The sequence below is a fragment of the Parasteatoda tepidariorum genome, chromosome 9, assembly GCF_982258835.1.
Source record: "Parasteatoda tepidariorum strain Cologne lab strain chromosome 9, Ptep-v5.0, whole genome shotgun sequence".
Classification (NCBI taxonomy): domain Eukaryota; kingdom Metazoa; phylum Arthropoda; class Arachnida; order Araneae; family Theridiidae; genus Parasteatoda; species Parasteatoda tepidariorum.
The window spans coordinates 690,130-711,059 of record NC_141763.1 but is presented as its reverse complement, the minus strand read 5'-3'; the positions used below and the strand labels follow the sequence as shown (position 1 = coordinate 711,059).

The window sequence follows — 20,930 nt, the reverse complement described above, 5'->3', positions numbered from 1 at the left end:
ACTTCGCAAAAAGGAATGCTCCAATGTTAGTTAGACCGAACACTCCGTTCTTGAAGTAAAAGTTCAATCTTTGCGCCGCCGTGACGTCACAAGGAGAAAATTGGAGGCTTGGTGCGGTGAGAGTTTCTTCCAAACAGTGAACCTTTCTTTCTATTCTCTCTTTAACCCTGACTCGAACCTACTTTATTTTAATATTGATTTTCAAACCTTCTATTGTTAGTACTGGAACCCACATAGTTTTGATCAATACTCAAAATCGCCATATTATTATAGATTCTCGATCTGACTCTCAGTTTTTTGGTACTTGAACCTATTATCACTTGATCTAAAATCGAATCTACTATTTCTATGTCAGTTCTCAAATACTCCTTTTTTTTTTATTGGTGATCGAACTTGCAATTGTTGATTAGTCATCGAGCGAACACTGTCACGATAACCTTACCATTTGATCAACATTTAAGTTTACTATCATTTGATTATTATTCAGTATCTATCATTTCAACACGTTTTAGTTCTCGTACCCATTAACAATGTTTTGGTATTTAAAACTTTCTATCATTTGATCAGCATTCGAGCCTACTATCTTTTGAACATATTTCTGAACACTTTTTCCAACTTAGTTAAAGTCCATATCACTATATTTTTATCCGTACTTAGAGCTCGCTATCATTTAATCAATAATCGAACCTTCTATTTTCCATCAGTACTCGAAACCAATATCCCCAACAGTAATTTTTTTTACTATCATTTGAACTTTACTCTATCCTACTATCAATTATTTCTTCCAATTTTTCATTTATTATAGTAATAATCGTACCAATTTGGTCAAAATAATTTTCAGCATTAAATTCCAGATTCTGCGTTATTTACTTCTCAGCGGACACTTCTGTTTAGCTGTTTTTACCCAGGGCAGGGGCGGACCCAGAAATTTTTCCTGGGGAGCGAGGGTCATAGACTCAAATACCCTCCCTCAATTAATTTTTTTATAAAAAAAATTTTAAATATTTTTTTTTGAAAAAAAAAACTGAGGTTTTTAATGTTAGTCTTCTCATTTATTTTTTTCATAATGAACAATACATAAATAATTCAAGTATTCAAAATCTTTAAATAATAAATGTAATGCGTTTTTTTAGAAACTTTGGCAAATACAACCTTTCGTTAAACCTAATGAAGAGCGCTTCAACATTATTAATGTTTACAATGAAACAATGACTAGTTTCGTTTTAATCTTTTGGATCATGATTAGATGGAGAAAAAAAAAATCGATTTTTCCGTCCAACCTAGGTGTATATGCCCCCTTAAATAATTTTTAAAGCATTTTATTTCTTTTGTAAACTGTTAAAAAAATTATTATTATTTTCAATTTGGCGGCCCGCTGGATCCGCCATTGATGACCCAGGGTTTCCACTTGATTTTGTTATGGTTTTGAAAGATGACTCCCACACGAAATAACATTTTGCTGACTTAATTTGTGAGCCTTTATGAGCATTTTTTAAGAAAGGAATTTTACTTTTAAATTTTATTCTAAGAATGTAAAACAATGATACATTATTTGCAGGGGGGGGGGATTTCCATTTTTGACCGAATCATAAATTAGCGACAGCAATTCTTCTTAAATCTTATTGGTGATGAAGCTATAAGTTATAAATAACATAGTTGCAGGGCTGATTGTGCTCCGGAAAAAATCCGGATTTTTCGCTAACAGTGATCCGGAAGTTTCCGGAGATCGAAGGTCGAGACATTTCAAAAAATCATTGATCACGAAAGTTTACGGAAATCAAATTTTCAAAGGTGAGATTTAAAAAGTTTATTTTGTTTGCAAGGGAGAGAGCCAGATACATTTTTTATTAGTAAATAGTTATCATAATCATAAACTAAGGAAAGAAAGATATATTTGTTAATTTTAGTTACTTCTCCAGGTCATCATAGGTATGTGTAAATGGTATAGTTATGTGTAAAATTTTTAATATATATTGTAAGTAAACTAAGAAATATTGAGAAAAAGGGAAAAAAACTTTTTCTAATTTTTTTCAATTTAAACTGTTTTTTTGTTGTTTTTTTTACTCAAGAAATTTTCCGGAATTTTGACTTGGGCTCACAATCACCGCCTGTAGTTGTCAACTTTTCCTATTTCCCCTGGAAGATTTAACTTTTATATTTTAAGCAAAATTTAAACTTTGATATTTTATTCAGTGTTTAATATATTTGATTTAAAATGTTCTTGTTGGCCATTATACCTTATCAATGCAACCATCTATATAACAGGACTGATTGTGCTCCTGAAAAATTCCGGATTTTTCGCTAACAGTGATCCGGAGTTAGAAGATCCAGACGTTTCAAAAGATCAAATTTTCAAAGGTGGAACTTAAAAACGCAGTTTATTTTATTTGTTTGTAAGGAAGAGCCAGAGAGATACATTATAAGCTTATATTCATGATTAATATTCATCTTTTATCAGTGAATAGTTGTTATAATCATAAACTCAGCGAATTTATTTGTAGCTTTAAGCTAAGAATTTTTTAAATTGGGTTAATCATGAACACAGAAGTTTAAGTTTCTGGCCAATTCCCTCCTTATAGGAGATAAAAATTTAGAGCTCCCCCCCCCAACTAAAAAATTTATAATAATAAAATAGGCTATATGCAACATTTTAGATTTTTACATTCATGACTAATTCCAAGAGTTTTTCATGAATTAGCGAAGTTACTATTTTCTCGGACAAAAACGCAACAATAAATTTAATAAACCATTATAATAACATTCATTGAAATGATAGGTACAATAACCAAAACTGTTATACTCTGCATCTTCATATGTATAGATTTTTAATTTAAAAAAACAGAGTAAAGAAAGTGTGAAAGTAGTTGAAAAAAAATAAAAAAGCAAAAAAAAATTTTTTTTTCCCAGCAGACTTATATTTTAAAGATACTTTTCTTGTTTGTACATCAGAAAGGAAAGAAATAATCCTGATTTTTCTGTTCTCATTTCGAAATTAAAAAAAAATCGCCAATGACTGGCTTGTTGCAGATAGAATCTCAAACTAATAAAATAAAAAATGATAAAAATTCTGAAATCACAGAAGTTTAAAAAATAATTCGCTCTAGAAATGATATTTTTTCTTTCATTCTTTGAAAGAATACCATAATTTTTAAATAACAGGATTCAAATTCAGATATTCGAAACACCATGAAATTGGGTAGGGGGTATATTCCAATTTAAAAATTAGATTTTTCGGTGACCTAAATCGATGACTTTCCATGATTCTTTAAAAAATTAGTTAAAATCATGACAAATTTTGTTCAAAACTGAAATTCATAACTCTCCAGGTGTGCATATACCCTGTTTATGATTTTTTAAAAAAATAAATAAATAAATAAATCTTAATCTCAAAAAGGATGTGTTAGGAAATGCAGATAGCTGTTGACATTTAATAAAAATTCAAAATTTCTTAAAAGTTATTAAAATAACAAATTCGTTTTTATAGTCTAAGTATTTATTGGTAAGTTGAATGAATAATGATAAATAATCATTGTACATTTCAATAAATAAAAACTTCATCATACATTATTCCAGAATATTTTAGTATATATTTTCTTATTAAATTATTGTCAAAACATGCTCAAAATTTCATATAAAATTCTGTCAAAAATAAATGCCTTTACATAACAAAATCCATGTTTTCATAAGAAACATTGATTACACTATCATAATCTAATGTATAAAATAATTAAAAGTAAGAATTTTTTTTAATTTTAATAATACGTAGATAAGTTTCATGTAAATTTCGATTAATATAATTCATAAGTCACAAAATATACATGATGTAAGATATTTATACTATGATATTATAATTTAATTAACAATTTCATTTTATACATACAATTTTATCATCTTCATATCATTACATACAATTTTAAGATTTAACTAGCAACATGGGTGCAAGTTGGAAAAAAAGGCCAAGACTGAAAATTTTTTGATTGAAATACCTAACATACGCAATACCCACTCGACATATGCAAACTATCTAAGAAAGCTTTACCATAATACATCAAGTTTAAATACGGTACAAAAAATATTTATTCATCTGTCTTTTGATAAAATAACAACAGCACATAAGAAAGTAGACCAATAACGCAGACCTAAAAAATATTTTTAAGGACAGAAAAAAAATATTCCAATTTCCGTCTTCGAGTCAGTCTTGTTTCCGTCTTACTTCCGTCCGCGGACATTTTAGAAAGACGGAAATCCGTCCTGGGGACAGAAGACTTGCACCCATGACTAGTAAGCTCATTCCCATTTATACAAAATTAAATATTCATTAACATATACATTCTAAAGAAATAATGACATTTTTATAAAAATATATCAAACACTGAGACTAAAGTACGCAAAAAAAATTGGTATTTAATCTTGTTTGCAAAATATAATTTGATAAAAATTTAACGCATATATAAAAGGAGTACACAGGTCAGAAATACAAGTGTCAGGCACATGCAGTACCGAGATACACAAGTGACAGGCGCACACAGCTAAAATAATTTCTTATAAAGATTTTCTTCGAATTTTCAACATTTTTAAATAAATAATCTTTTGGTTTTGAAAAAAGAATCACAAACAGAAAACATATACAAGCATGCAGAGTTTGCAATTATTAAATAGGCTTCTTTTTGTAAATAAATAAAAATTAAAATAAATAAAGATTGAAAATCAATTTGAAAAAAAAATATAACTTTGTACCAAAATAAATGCTTTACAAAAGCAGCCAAACAATGAAATATATATACATACAGAATGTTCTATAATTACTGTCTTTGATATCTATTTTTAGCATCAACGTCAAAAAAATTATGAGGACCCATATGTTGCCGTAAACCAATGTTTAAGCGAACCAACCCAATCAAAATCCAACAAATTTTTGTATATATAGAACTAAAGAATAGAAAACTAGTTTAGATATCAGTTTTATCAAATTTTCTGATATGAATCTCTTATAGATTTTCTGAAACAGATAATTTTTGGTAACTATTAAATACACAAAATGGTCTATACAGGAAATTCTTTTAATATAAAAGGAAATATTAAATGCCAAAACTATATTACTTTAATAACTATAAATATAATTTTGCTGCAATAATGTTAGTTTATGATAGTTTGCAGTACAAACAATTTAGGATAATATATAAATGTTGTGAAATGCATAAAATGTTCCAGGAAAACAATTTTAGGGATATTTCAAAAGAAAAAATGAAAATCTGCTTAATTTTAAAAACTCTAAATTTTCTTTTAATTTCTGTTAGTGATATTACTTATGTGCTATAAAAATTATTGCATACTGTATAAAAAGTAGGCATAACTTCATGAAAACTGAAATTTTTATAAAAAAAAATTAAAAACAAAAACAACATTATGAATATAAATTTTTCTGTTGGAGAGATACAGTTAAAAAAAAAAAAAGGTTTCGTCTGATTGAGACAGACTTGACTATAAATATTTTTATTTATGCTGTTTACATTTTTCAAATGATAATTTTAAATAGAAATAAAAATTGCATTCACTTAATTTAGCTGTGACTAGCACTTTCAGAGCTAAACAAATATTTTGAACTGATTTAAAAATAATAAGTTCTCAATAAAAATAAATAAATAAAATATTTAAAAGTTTTCAACTCATAATATAAATTATCTTTTCTTTATTGTTTGATAATATTACTTATTTAAACAGGGCTCTCTTTCTCTATTTTCAAAATAAAGCTTCAGAGCTTTAAGAATTTTCAAGGAAAAAAAAAAGCACAAAGCTTCAGGGGGAAAAAAATAAAGAGGATGTAAATATTTTAAAATCTATATTGAAATACTTAAGTAACTTAATAGCAATTAATGAACAAGTTCCAAAAATTAAGAAAAAAAAACATTTTGCCATTGAAACAGACGACACAGGTTGAAATTAATTGCAATAAATGCCCACTCAATAGTCAAGAAAATTTTCTCAATTTTTTCTTAAATTTAAATTTTATGGGTCAATAAAATTTTTTTGCTTCCAGTTCTCTGAACTTCATGGCATAAAAAAAATAACAGTTATCCTATTTAAAAATGAACCCTTTTTATGAGCATACATTTGCCCCATGATTGCACTAATTAAATGTAACTTGAAAAATTTTTGGTGACAAATTTTTTCATTTTAAAGAATTTCTAAACAACTTCAAAGAATTTACAATTATTTCCAATAGCCTATGAAAATTGAAAGTCGAGCACTTCTCAAGGATATTTAAAGACTATGACTGCCAAAGTCTCAAGACCTGTTAAAGTCTCAAGAAAATAAAAATTTTAATAAAAAACTATTTTTATAAGGAGTTTTTTTTTTTTAAATCAAATTTTTCGAATATCAGCAAATTTTTTAAAATTACACAAAAACTAGGAAACTTTCAATTTATACAAAATTTCTGGTCAAATTATTCCTGGTCAGATCTTGTGAAAGTAGTAGATACAGAGAGAACATTCTATTTTTCTATAATTCATACACAATAAAAATGCGCAGAAAATCTACAAATTTTTAATAATACCGTATTTTACAGGAAAAAAATTTGAAATGTTATGCTACCATACTAAATTAAAAAGTATAAAAAAGGGCAAAAATATAATAGTTCTCCATAAAAATTATTTGACAGCAAATAAATAAAAACTGAAATAGTAAAGTAGGAACAAAGTACAAAAGAGCATTGCTGCGAATATGGACTGGAAAAAATACTGTAGATTTCACAAAATATAAATTCTATGATATTTACTGCATAATATACTAAATATTTTACAGATAGGGAATTTTTATTGTCATCAAAATACAAAAATTTTATATTTACCAGTTATGATTGACATTAAACGGACTTGAAATGCTTTTAACTTATGTTACCTCACAATTTTTAATAGTATTTTATTATTGATAGTTTAAAGATGTTTTAATTAATTTAAAAAGAGAGAATCCAAATAAAAATAAACCAAAAAATTTTTCAATAAGAAAAAAAGTTTCAAATTGAATACTATAAATGAAGCTCACTTCATTATGTAACACTAATTTAAATATTCACGCAAAGCAATAAACTGTGAAAAATTCTATTTCAATAGGGATTTTTTAGGAAACTTAATTTTAGGGACTTTTCTAAAATGTACAAAAACTAGGAGATTGGATTAGACCAGTACAGCGGGAGAAACTGGCAAAATCCAGTAGAGTTGGCAGCTATGAAAAGAGAAATGTATAACATTTTCATTATTCAATACTGAAATTTTCGGTGTCTCACATTACACTATTTACTTATAAAAATACACCACAATTATAAAAACATGAATGAAAAAAAAAATCAATTACTGTTTATAGAAAAATAGTCACATTAAAATATTATATTAGTCAATCAATATAATTTTAAAGAATTTTCTTTCATAGATTCTCAAAAAATCTGTTTAGATCAACTTCTTGAATTCTGGTTTTTATTATACAACTTAAAGGCAGAAAATGAAGGGGAGAATGTTAATTGTAGAGATGCTGTGTTTCCCGTTCCATGCTCAAGTTAACCACGTTCAGAAGCTCACTTAAGGCTGAATAGTTAAGCTCTTCTGGTTTAGGCAACTCTTCTTGAAAAGATCTTGCCTTGAAAACATTACTTTTGCAGGTCGAGGAGACGCTAATACCCTTTTCTCCGTTACTACCAATACCACTCTTCTCGACAGTATGTCTTAACCACGGAAACTGTGGAATAACGAAAGAAATTTACTATTACAATACAAAGTAACATAATGGCAAAAATATGACACAACAATTAATATAAAAATTTTATTTTAGTTACTTTTTATTAAATAATTAAAAAATTTTCTCCCATATTATAAAACTGAAATTAATTAATTGAATTTTATTAATGAATTAATATTTGAAAAAAAAAGAACTGTATTAACACCATGCATTATTTTTATTTACAATAAAAAAATTTATTGAAAAATGTCTACGTACATTAAAAGAAGAGGGGGGACAATTTTTTACTGAATTATTAGTCTATAACAATTTCTCCTGTAAAAAAAAAAAAAAAAAAAAATCGCACAGGAAAAATAATAGCTTTATTTATCGCCTGCATAAAATTAAATGATCCTTTTGTACAGTTCTTACAAACTATTATATTTGATGTTTCAAAGCAGACAATATTATCAGATGTACCTTTAACTTGCATTTGGTGGCATAGCTAACAGTGAACGAGAAAGAGCATATGTCCCTGGTTGTAGCATTAGAGATGAGCTAAATTTGTGAGGAAAAAATTTTCTACGAATTTTAGAATAAATTTTTATCCCTTTTTAACATCCCCTCTCCAGTTTCATCTGCCAATTACAGGCCTAATAGCTACTAACAATTTGTATCTCATTTACCTAATAATTGAATAGGATGTGTGTTATTGTGGTATTGTGTTTATTATTTTTTTTAAAATACAAATTTTCTTTACTCAAAATAATAAATAAATAACTACAGAATGTTCTGAATTTTTTTCTTTCTAAATACATACATTTTTCAAGCTCTAAGCAAAATGATTGATTTAAAATGTTCTAAATAAAGTTAAATTGTTTCTCAAAAAATTTAAACTGAGTTGCTTACCTCACATAAATAAACAAAATAAAAGTAAATTAAAAAAATATATATAAAAACTTCACTGATCAATTTTAAGTCATAATATGGAAATAAGTAAGTAGATATGGAAATACGTAAAAACAAATGTAATAAAAAGAAAAGCAGTGGTATCTGATGCAAAAACAATTATTAATTTACAATAAAAATATTTATTATCAAAATTTTGCTTTAAACAGTAAAAATAATTTAATTATTTTAAATCTTAGTTGCACAGTACGATTAATTATGTATCTTGGTATCGTATTTAAAATACCAATAAGTGCATGAGAATTTTTTTTGTAAATCAAAATGTGAAATGTTTCTACACATTTGTGCCTGTTAATAACCTGTTTTGTTACAGTTCACTTCAATTATTATTTCTTTCCTTTCCATTATTAGTGTGAATTTTTAAAAATAAAAAAAAAATTTCAAATGATGTTGCCTTTCATTTAATAATCTGTAACTTGATCAAAATTTATATTTAGGTATAAGTCATTATTTCTAAATCTTCGATTTTTTACTTTGAAAATGATACCTTATTTGTTTAATATTAAGTTTAAAATTTTGGTCATCTGGTTGCCCAACTTGAAACCTGTACCTGTACAGTGCAGAATAAAAATACAAGGTTACGTTTTCCTTCTTTCTAATAAACAAATATAATTAATAAAAATTTATATTCTAAGTTTATACATCATTTAAAATGTTTTTCATACTTTCTTTGTTTCTGGCCAGCTTTTTAGGGTAAAAGGAGAAACAGTTTCGGAAATATCTCTGAAATGTTTGCGAAACATTTACAAACTGTCGACATTGTGATTAATACACAATTCGAATTTTGAATCAAAAATCAAATATTTACCAACAACAGAAACATTTAATGTTGAAATCTAGTTCATAAAAGAACCTTTTTCTTTTCAATAAAACATGCTATAAACGGTTAAAATGAAATTCAGAAAATTAGCATCAATGCAACAATTGTAACGATTTCGCTATTAGCGATTCAAAAAAATAAGTGATTGGTTGGCCTTGCTAAGAAAAAATAATTCATTGGATGAGAAGACAAAAGCTTTCAGAAAAGAGTGCAAGATAAAATCTATTATTAAATTATAACCAACAAGTTTTTTAAAAGTTAAAAACACTAAAACATTTTGTTAAAAGAGAAAAATACCCCTAAAGCATTGGAACAAACTTGAATGAATTCAGCCTGGGGAGCACAAATATCCCTCCACCTCTATTACAATTTTTGCCTTTCCTAAACTGCTTCATCTCCCAAAGAGGTAAAAGATTTTGCCATTCATTTAGCAACAGTTTCATATGGCATTCTAGTTTATCAGGGAAAGAATGCAAGAAAAGTAATACTAAGCTGATGATATTTCAACTGCTTGATTTCAGTCTAAATAAAGAGGATATAACAGATGGTAAAATAATTCCAGCTTTTCTTTAAAATTCTTTGATTTTTCAAGGTTTTTATCAACATTTCACTGACTTTCCCAGATTTCTTCCAGTAAAAAAAATTCCCCGATAATTCCAGGTTTTCCAAGTGGATAGCCACCCTGTTTTTCCAAAAAAAAAAAAAAAAAGATACATCCTTTATTTACATACATAAATTTTACTTAATATTTTGGAGAATTTTTTTTTTAATTACAAAATTCTTAATATCAATAAATGTAAGAAATTTTCCTTAATGGAAATAGTTAGTGTGAATCATCATTTTGAAATTTGTGCTCGCAGAATACTTACAAAATGAGAATCGTGAAATCGCCACTCGGTCTCTGCAATGATATGTCTGTCATTGGGACATTGTTCAAGAACATTCCATAAGAACCATTTTGAGTTATGTAAGAATCAGAAATCAGCACTTCAGTGAAGCTTTCAGTTGAATATTCACCTTCTGCGTCTACATGCAGTCCATACCTTTCATTGTGCTCAATATTTGAAGATTGTAAGTGTAATGAACTTAAAGATTTCATTTGGATACCATCTTTCTACAAATTATTAGAAATTATTATTATCAATTAGAAATCAATTAGGTTATTAGAAATCAGAACATAATTGAAAAAAAAAAAGATTATGTAGAGAAAATGAAAATTTAATAATAATTGATAAAATTAAAACTCATCAATTTTCTCAACACCCATTTAGAAATTGAAGAATGTAAATTTGAGGTAGTTGACAATTTCGTTTACTTGGGTTCTGTAATCAACAGGAGGAACAATATTACAATGGAAATACAAAGAAGAATAACTAAAGTCAGTAAATGTTATATGAAATTCAAAAATAATTAAAATCTACTGTAATTCATAGAAAAACATAAGTTTTATTATATAAATCTCTTCTAAGATCAAATTTATCATATGCTTGTGAAATTTTTCAAGAACATTTTATATTTTAATAAAATATGACTCTGAGTGGGGATATTGTTAGACAAATGCATTTTAAAAATTAGATTTTTCGGCTACCTAAATTTATGACTTTCCTTGAATTTTTTTTAAAAAAATAGTGAAAATCATGATTTTTCAGGTGCGCGGATAACTTGCTTGTAATAAAAAATAGGATACACAGAATACATGTTCTACTTTGATAAAAAAAAAAATTATGTATCTGCTGATTTTTTTATCTCATCAAAATGCTTGAAGTCACATTTTTTATTACCCTCTGCTTCCCCCCTAGTCACAAACTATCCCTTTTTCTCATCTTGAAGCACATCTACTGCTAAACATCCACATTTTCAACAAAAAGGTTTCTTTAATAATAGGTAAGTAAGAAATGTAAGTATTGAAAATATGATACAAATTTAAAATGAATTATATTTTAATCCAGTCACCATTTATAAATGTATCCATACCTGCAACATTGGAGAAATGAAATAACGGATATTTTATCAGTAACATATTTCAGGTTACAAATTGAGTTTTGATACATCATGCATAATCATGTAATTCAAAAAGAGAAATTCGAAATATTATAAGCACTTACAGTTTGCAGGGGTCTGTCTAGGTTTTTATGAGAGGTACCTATTTTGTGAAAATTTAGGCATAATTTGTGAAAATTAAAAATTATATTAAAAAATAAACACAAAAATATGGTGGTAAATATAAAAGATATTTCCAAATACTGTGACTACAAATAAAAATCATTTATGACTGGTACATTTTTATAAATTTTTCCCGATATATTCAAAGATAATTTTGCTATATTAAAATTTTGGGTTTAAAATTGCATCTAAATTTAAAAATCCATAACATATATTGTCCATTTTTAAATTTCAACTTGAATTTTTTAAAAAAAAAAAACATGCATTTAACAGTACTTTCACTAAAAGTTATTTTCATTATGAGAATATTTCTCACTGGGTCATATAGAAAAAAGTTTCAGAGAAAAAATGCTTCATAAAAAAATAAAGGTGAGTTTAAATTTAGAACAATGTTTAGAATAATGTTCGAATTTCAACCTCCTATAAAGCTTACAGAGTCTAGTCATTTAATGTTTTGAAGAAGAAGAAGAAAAAAAACTCGGTGAAAAAAAAGCTTGCTATAACATGGCGTAAGCGACCAGTTAGGCTTTCCACATCGCACTATCTGACCAAGCACGTGTACCAATTCGTATATGCTTAATTAACCTGGGATTTAGTTGCAAAAACAAAATTTCAAAAGGCGGGGAGGAGAATCTTGGAACTTCCTTTTTTAAGCACATTTTGTGAAACTACCATTTTTCCTTAAGTTGAATTTGTAAAGGTACTGCTAATTGGTAATAAATTTGCCCTGAACAGACCCCTGGTTTGTGAAGTAAAAATTATGAATATATTTCTTAATCTCTAAATTAGATTTTTTTAAAGCATTATTTATAATTACTTAAAATATAAACACTCAAAATAGCACCATCTGTTGAGGAATAAGAGAAGTATTTTTGCCATCATTAATTATTTTATCGGCAAAAATTTCTCCAATAAATACGGGGAAATTTGAGAATCCTAATTTTTTCGGACTTCCTGTGAGTTGCCTCACTAATACAAACATTTTTCTTACATAGACGATATTTTTAAAAATAACAAATATACATGTTACTAATTTAAAGTAACAGAAGCATCAACTTCAAAAAAAAAAAATAATAATAAAAAAATAAACTTTTCAGTTAAAATAATATAATTTTTTTATTTGAATACGTAACATTTTTTAAAAATTCTAATATTATGGCCAATATTTTCGTACTTTATAGATGGAAAACACAGTAATTATTTCCTTTTTGCATTTTGTAAATCATCATCACATTAAAAAATAATTAAAAAAATCAAGAAATCCGTAGCATTAACATTTGGGGGGGGGGAGGAAACAACGGCGAAATCACGCGTGCCAGACTCTTCGAAAAGGAGTTACTAAATATGTGCTTTCATTTCGAGATTCAGGTGTTGTTATAAACAATATCGTATTAAATATATAGAACTTAAAAACTTTGTGTACAATAGTAAAAACTACAAAGAATACAACGAAAGTTTCTGCAGAAAAGAAAACCAAAATTTTTTACTTCCCAAAGGAAAACTCCTTCCGCAAGAGCTCGGCTACATTCAGCGACAATGTCGCCACGATTCTGCCACAGGGCTCGAGAATACACAGGTAAACAGGAGATAGTCGGAAAATACAGGATTCTTCGTTAAAAACCAGGAGACTTGGCAGGTATGTGTATCCAATTTTAAATAAAACCATGACAAAAGAAATCCAAGTTACTTTAGAATTACAAACAATGGTGTCTTGCAAGACTGCTTCCGCACCTCCCAGCAGCAATATTCCATGATCAGAAGCATTACTGTCAACAATGCATCCCTTCATGTGAAGTTTTCCATGGTAGACAACTCAGCAGATCCTTCTTCACTCTTAATAAGACATTATCAATTTCTACAATTCTGGTGCTGCAACAGTTTAAGAACACATCACTGTTGCCTGCTGCTTCAAGCACAATCTCCTTACAGGAGTCAACTCCAAAAATATTTAAGGAAAACGATACAAGGACTGATTGAATGATGTCTGAAAATGTTAAATGAATTACGAAGATGCGCAGTCAAATCCTTCAACAAAAAATAACCACCTTTTAAGAACTCAAAAAAAAATTTTAAGCACTATATACATTAACAAAATGCAAAATAATTTTCAAAGACTTCACATGATCATATTAAAAATAAGTAGTTTCTGACAAAGAACTCTTTTCTTGACTATATTAGCCATTATAAAATGATCAGGAAATTTTTCGGTTCGTTATCAGAGGGTGGAAAATGAAGCCGGAAATTGAGAATATCTAGCAAATTGCAGCAGAGTTTCACATGAGAGTGCAATAATCTCACTGAGCCCAGCTCAGTAGACGCACATGTGGACTCGCAAGTATTTCATCAAACATGTAAAATGATTCACGCTTTCTTTGGCTATGGATCGACAGTACGCCGAAATCGATTGTGGTTGAATGAATTGTGAAAACATTGAATAGAACAATTTGAAAAGCACGCTTTTGCGTAATGCGCAGCGAAAATCGACATAGTAAAGAAGAAAAAATCTCTTTTTTTTCGAAAAGGTTTTTAAAAACACCCAATGAATAAAGCACCTTTAAGGGCTTTCAAAAAACGAAAATAAGCACCTTTAAACACTTTTTAAAAATGTTAAGCACCATGATTACATACAGCAATGAATAGTTTTTTCCACCCTGGAAGAAATTGGATTATCCGAATTGGATTGGGAGGGGGGGATATTTCTTTCTTTCAAAAAGAAATATCTAATATTAAATCATTTTGTAATAAAATATTACATAATTTTTAAATACGTGAAACTAAAATGCAGGAATTGGATTGTTGTTTGTTTACGTCATACTAAAGCTACACAATGGACTATTGGCGAGAGTCTGGGAAACTTCTCTGAGGATGATCTGAGGACATGCCATCATAATTTTGATCCTCAGCAGAGGGGATGGCCTCCCTGCTTCAGTAGCAAAACAACCTACGTGTGAAGTTGAGCACTTCACAGTAGAACTTCTTTCAGGGTACACCCTCGGTCTCTTCGCAGGCTGACCAAAGTGGTCACCCACCCGCGGCCAGTGATGCTTGACTTCGGTGTTCTACTGGGTACCGTGTCTTAACAAACAGTCCACTGCGGGATGAAAAATTGGAAAGTAAATAAATGTAATGAAGCAGCTAAAATAATCCAAGATCTTTAATATTTATGAAGTTTTTACATCCAAGCACAATGAGAAAGTTACTTTTAAACACATTAAAAAAAATATCAATTGAATTGCTATAAAAACTAAGTAATGTGTGTTATTTGTTGGAAAATAAAAAACAAATCTTTGCTTAAATGAATTAAATCATTGTTTGACAAAGTTTATTATGTGTCTTAAAATTTTAAATATATAATTCTAGTTCATTGTCAATGATATTAATTAAGAGTATTGAAATAAAATTGCAACTTTGATAAAGGCATGAGAATAAATTAGAATTTTAAATCAAAGTTTCAGCCATATTGAAGGTTATAATTTTAATTTGATACAGATAAAATAACAACGATAAGAAATTTTGTTCTTACAAAGATGGTTTCGAATCAAGCATAAAGCATTTAACTTATTAAAATAATAAATAGCACCTAAACAAAAGTTATAAATAAGATTGTACTCTAATATGATCCAAATTTCAATATCAAAAATTTATCATCCCGAAAGTGCCAAGTCTGATTGCATTTTATTTTATTTCATAATCGCCGTTGAACAGCCAACCCAATTTAGGGTTTATGATGACTAATGTTCCCGTAGCCTGGTAATTTTGAAATCCTGGATCAAGTATCGGATGAAATTTGCTTTCTAATGGAATTAACAAACGTTTGCGTTATACGGAGAGGAAAACCACGAAAACCTCCTACGGTTAGTCAGACGGCGAGGGGACTATAACCCATGATCAGTCTATCACTGAAGATATTTTACGCCAGCACTGTGGTTGGTTTAAATAAGTCTGAATTATTATGTCTAATTATTAGTGTTTGAAAGCCTGATTATGAGTTTCTCAGGTATACCCTTTTTTACTCTTGGATAGGGAAAATCAAAGTTGTTAATTTTCACATGGTCGTGGATGGATCATTTATATGATATCTGATGTCCCTGAATAAATAAAAAAATATACATATAAATAAGATATAATTACCTTGAACTGTTATAGGCTCTTCAACCCATCCTAAAGTATTACATATGTAGGTACTGGAAAAAATTATAATTTTATCTCCAGCAGAACTGGATTTAAAGGCAGTTTCAGGATTATGTTCGAATTCCAGAATCCCATTAGAATCAACTGATAAATTCTGAAAAGAATAAAACATCCTTCATATACAATGACAATATTCATAATAGCAGATGGAAATCTTATTATAACCAGCTTGTTGTTAAACACATATGCAACAATGTTCTCACTCAATTAAACAAAAAAAATTTTCAAGGGCTTGCTCAGTAATATAGTTAGGAATATATATAATTTATAATTAGTAATGCAGGATGCAGAGTCAAATCTTTCAACAAAAAAAGCACCTTTTAAGCACTTAAAAAATATTTTAAAACACTATATGGGTCATTCTCATAGAAACAGTAATTTTTATGTCCCCAGTATATTCTATGCTTGTCTTATGACCTATTAATATCTTTTTTTTTCAGGGAAAGTGTCTTTCAGAATGCAGATTAACAAAAAAATAAAAATATTTATTCTATATAATTAAAATATACCATTATATCATTCCCTCACTAGTTCCCATTGTTGACTTCAAAAAATAAAAAATTGTTTCTAAATAAATAGTAAATAAGTTAACTAATTGGTATTTCTTATTTTAGAATATTAAAATACACAATTCAAAAAATCAATTTTAAATTTTATTTCTGATAAAAATATTACTACAGCACTTTCTCTAGTATGTTGCATCATTCCTGCACAACAATATATTTACCACCCACAATGACAATGTAATAAAAATATTTTAATAAAAACTTTAGTTTACAACTGACACTATAGAACAAAAATTGCAGTATGTTTACATTTTTAAATTACAAAAGTTTGGCTGTGTAACAAATTTGAATGCATCAAACGAGGTAAAAATTTTTGCCATTATCATTCCCTCATATCTATTTTTAAAATAAAATAAAATATAATGTTACCAAAAAAGTGGATAATTATAGGTACTTTCTTGTACTAAAATATATGTACGAGATTGATTTCAGAAATCAATTTGGCCCAACTTTTATTTTGAAATTTTATTAAATTTTTCATTCCCTCACTAACATATAAAATAAGGGAATGATGCTAAAATGAGGGAATGATGTTAATATGAAGGAATGATTCTAAAGCATTCATTATTCAAAAGATGAGTATATTGTTTAAAATGTATTTTTTTTTCTTGCTTTTTCGTATTTTGTTCTTACTTTAATTAAAAATTACAGAATATATTAAGTCAAACTATTTTTAAAAATATTTTTGAATGAATTGAATTAACCTGATCAGTTTTTTTAAACATTAAATTGTGAAAAAGAGAGAACATAATAGAAAAAAAAAGTCAAGAAAGATAGGAATGAATAGAAATACAGAATATCCCTTAGTTTAAAAAAAAAAAAGAAAGAAAGATCGGATTATGTACCTGAAAAAAAGTAAAAGGGGACCAGTGAAACCCGCCTCCCAGATGACTAGTTGTAACTTGAGGGTGAAAAAGAAATAATGGAAGAAAAACTCTTGCAACTACAAGTTGAAAAAACAAGCTTTAATAGAATCAGATAAAAATGTTAATGAACCATCATTGAATGATAATTTTCCAGGACCTTCAAGTAAACAAATCACATTAAGAATTTCCTTGCATGATGTTTTGAATTTTAGTAAACTTCGTTTGAAAGAGCTAGGCGTAAAAAATTGAGCAAAGTTGAAAAGATACTTGATGTACTTGTTCAAAAAACTAGAGTTTCTTAGAAAAAGTGATTTTATAGAATTAAAAACTAAGACCCAAACCAAGGAGTCGTCTAAATAAATTTCAGGGCAAGGAAAGTATACCATCGGTATGCAAGCGATTGGTTTTCGGTGTAGTACTATGTTTGTAAGTAGGAACTAATTTTAAAATTTTAGCAAAGACTCACATAGAAAAAGTTATTTAATGGAATTTTAAGTGGAAAATTTTTTAAAAAGTATAGAGCATTCTGTTCCTCAAAGTGATTTCTGAAATATAGAATACACAAAGAATCAGTCAAATGATAATTTTTAAAAACAATTATGTAACTTATGAAACTTCAAAAAACATAGTTTGTTTTAATCAGATGAATTGAGAATGTGCTCAGGTAAAAAGGAATGTGAAACAAGAAAGAAAGAGATAAAAGAGCTAAAAGGAGCTTTAACAATTAGTGTATCAAGCATCACGCTTGATACACTAAAAAAAATATTTACACGGAAACCCAAACTGTTACATTAGTTATCCTACTTTTTGAAGAATGCACACGTTTCCGGTAAAATAAACAACAATTAAAGATGTGTCGATGCATAGTACATGCAAATTGGAAAATGGTTATCTCAAAACTTTATGAGATTAATATTACTAATTATAAGTCATCCGTGTGCAATAACTTGTGATTTCAACTTTGAAGACTGTTTGTATAGGAAATACCCTAATTGAAAAGATAAAATGCTGATTTATAAACAGTATGATGATAAGGAACTATTTAAGTACAAAAATTGTGTATTAGAGAAAAAAAAAGAAATATATTGTTAAAAATCAAGAAAAGATTTCTAATAAATCATTAAAGATAAAATAAGAAATTAGTCCTTCCAATTTAATTAAAGAGCTAGAGGGGGACTTACCAAAAGATACGGTGCATGTTGCAAATTAGTAGAAAACAGTAAATGAACTGAAAAAACAATTATCAACAGATTTAATACTAGTACATATTTGTTTTAGCGAAAATTAAAGTTGCAAATATAAGGAAGAGATTCAGTCTCAATAAGCTCAGTAACCTGTACAGGAGTTTATTTTATAACCGTTGTTGAACAGTCAACCCAATCTATGCTATGCTGATGTTCAACTCCGTAGCCTTGTAATTTTTTAACCAATCCAGAAGACAAGGAAACTCCCGGATCAGTACCCCCAGAGGTATTGATTTGTTATAAGAACCTGGAGGACTTTGCGACTTGACAGATTTAACGTGCATCAGTCACCATTTGCTACACAGGAAGTCTTTGGCAGGCGCGGGGATCAAACCCATGAATTCCTGGACACACGGCCCAGTGCCCTACCAACAAGGCTATCCCGGACAGTGCAAATGTTAATTAGAACAATGAAAAAACTAAAAGAATAGCCGATCAGAAAGTGGCAGAAAGAAAGGTGTGCATAAAAAGTTTAAAATAGGAGATTGAGTCGAGAGTGGTAAAATTTTATATACCGGCGAAGTGAAGACCATGCATTCAAGAAATTTAACAATTGATGTAACGGTTCCAATTGTAGGAAAATATAAACGATAATTTCCCAGACATACATAGCTATTTAAAAACAAACATCAGAAAAAAATCCTATCACGCGTGAAAATCATTCCAGCCAATTCTATTTCGATAACCTAGAAAACTATCATAGTTATAAAACAAAATTATAATATACATTAAATATGCTTAGTATACTTTAACTTGATGAAGAAACACATCCTATTCAAATAAACCATCATTCTCCGAAGATTAACGTCATTTTCCTCAAAAATTACCAAATTTATTAATTTCTTCAAATATTAAGTAAAATGTAAAGGATTTTCTCATTATGCCATTACATATGCCTACTAATATAAAAAGTTTCAAATCTTTTCATTCACTTTACTTTTTGGGAAACTTTTGAATCAAAAATAACAGTTCTCAAAAGAATGACCCATATGCATTAAAAAAATGCAAAATAATCTTCAAAGACTTCACGTGATCATGATAAAATAGCTAGTTTCTGAGAAAGAATTCTTTTCTTGATTAAAATTAGCCACTATAAAATGATAGAGAGATTTTTCGGTTCAAATGCAAAATATTTTTCAAAGACTTTACGTAATTATGACAAAATAGCTAGTTTCTGACAAAGAATTCTTTTCTTGATTAAACTTAGCCATTATAAATTGATTGAGAGGTTTTTCGGTTCGATGTCAGAGGGTAGAAAATGAAGCCTGAAATTGAGAATATGTTGCAAAATGCAGCAGAGTTGCACATGAGAGTGCAAGAATCTCACTGAACCCAACACAAGTATTTCATCAAACAAGTAAAATGATTGGCGCTTTCATACGCTATGGACCGACGATAAGCAGAAAAGCCTCGTGTTTGAATAAACTGCGAAAACGTGGAATCGAACAATGTGAAAACCACACTTTTGCATAATACGTGGCGAAAATCGATATGGTAAAGAGAAAAAATTTCATTTTTGAGAAGTAAAAATTAAGCACTTTTCAAAAACACCCAATAAAAGAAGCACAGTTAAAGCAGGGTTCGCCAAGTGGGCCCACTTTGAAAAAACCCGTTCGGGTTTTATTGGGCGGGCCCACCTTGAAAAAACCCACTTGGAACGATAAGTGGGTTTTTTCAAAAAAACATTTTTTTTTTTTACTAAAACTTATTGTTTTGCATTTACTTTTATATAATTTATTGTGCAGCATAAATTTGTCAAATAGAGTTGCATGATTTATATGATTAAGTTTTTAATATTAGTAAAGTAAAAGAAACTCGAATCTTCATATAATTTTATAGTAGGTACCTACTATTGAAAACTTCAAGTGGGTTTTTTTCAAAAAGTAATATTTTAATGATATTAAATGAAATAAAAATTTAAATAATATACTCTGAAAAGATCAATTTTTCAAATATAGTTGCATGCTTTATATATTAATAAACAGGTTATTATTATTAATTCATATGTTTAAAAAAATTGAAAAGAAACAATTTTTTTCTTTTTTTACCAAGTGATACATTAACAAATTTAAACAGTTTTATTTTCTGGCTTTAAAAAAAAAAAAAATGCTAAAACTTTTTAAAATTATTTAACTAAAAATGAAATCATTTTCCTAGGGTTAATTACTTGAAAACAAATGGGACAAGTAACTGATACTCTTTATAATTATACGTAGTTTTAATTTCACTTTCTATTAACCTTATTATAAAAACATGTAAGACCATTAAATATTTATTTCAGTTTTTTATTTAACTCAAGTCAGATGAAATTTTAGTTTTTACTGATTATAAATATTTACTGATTATAATTTTATAATAGGTAATATCCATATGTTTAATAAATATAGTAAATAAATGTGTG

General features: G+C 28.1%; 2 protein-coding genes across 8 annotated transcripts in view; both read right to left on the bottom strand.

Moving 5' to 3' along the window:
• Nucleotides 1-20,930, bottom strand: part of LOC147803208 (transformation/transcription domain-associated protein-like) — a 156,411-nt gene that overhangs the window by 31,317 nt on the left and 104,164 nt on the right. The gene's annotated exons all lie outside the window — the stretch shown is intronic.
• Nucleotides 3,476-20,930, bottom strand: part of LOC122272310 (uncharacterized) — a 38,330-nt gene continuing 20,875 nt past the window's right edge. For 4 of the 7 annotated variants that reach the window (XM_087150561.1, XM_087150563.1, XM_087150560.1 and 1 more), the window contains 4 exons: nucleotides 15,794-15,947; nucleotides 11,605-11,642; nucleotides 10,369-10,613; nucleotides 3,476-7,731 (listed from right to left, as the gene is read on the bottom strand). In XM_087150561.1, the coding sequence (XP_087006687.1) occupies nucleotides 7,719-7,731; nucleotides 10,369-10,613; nucleotides 11,605-11,642; nucleotides 15,794-15,947 (450 nt within the window). In that variant the 3' untranslated portion in view covers nucleotides 3,476-7,718. The other 3 variants (XR_015428915.1, XR_015428914.1, XM_087150565.1) reach the window with 3 other exon arrangements.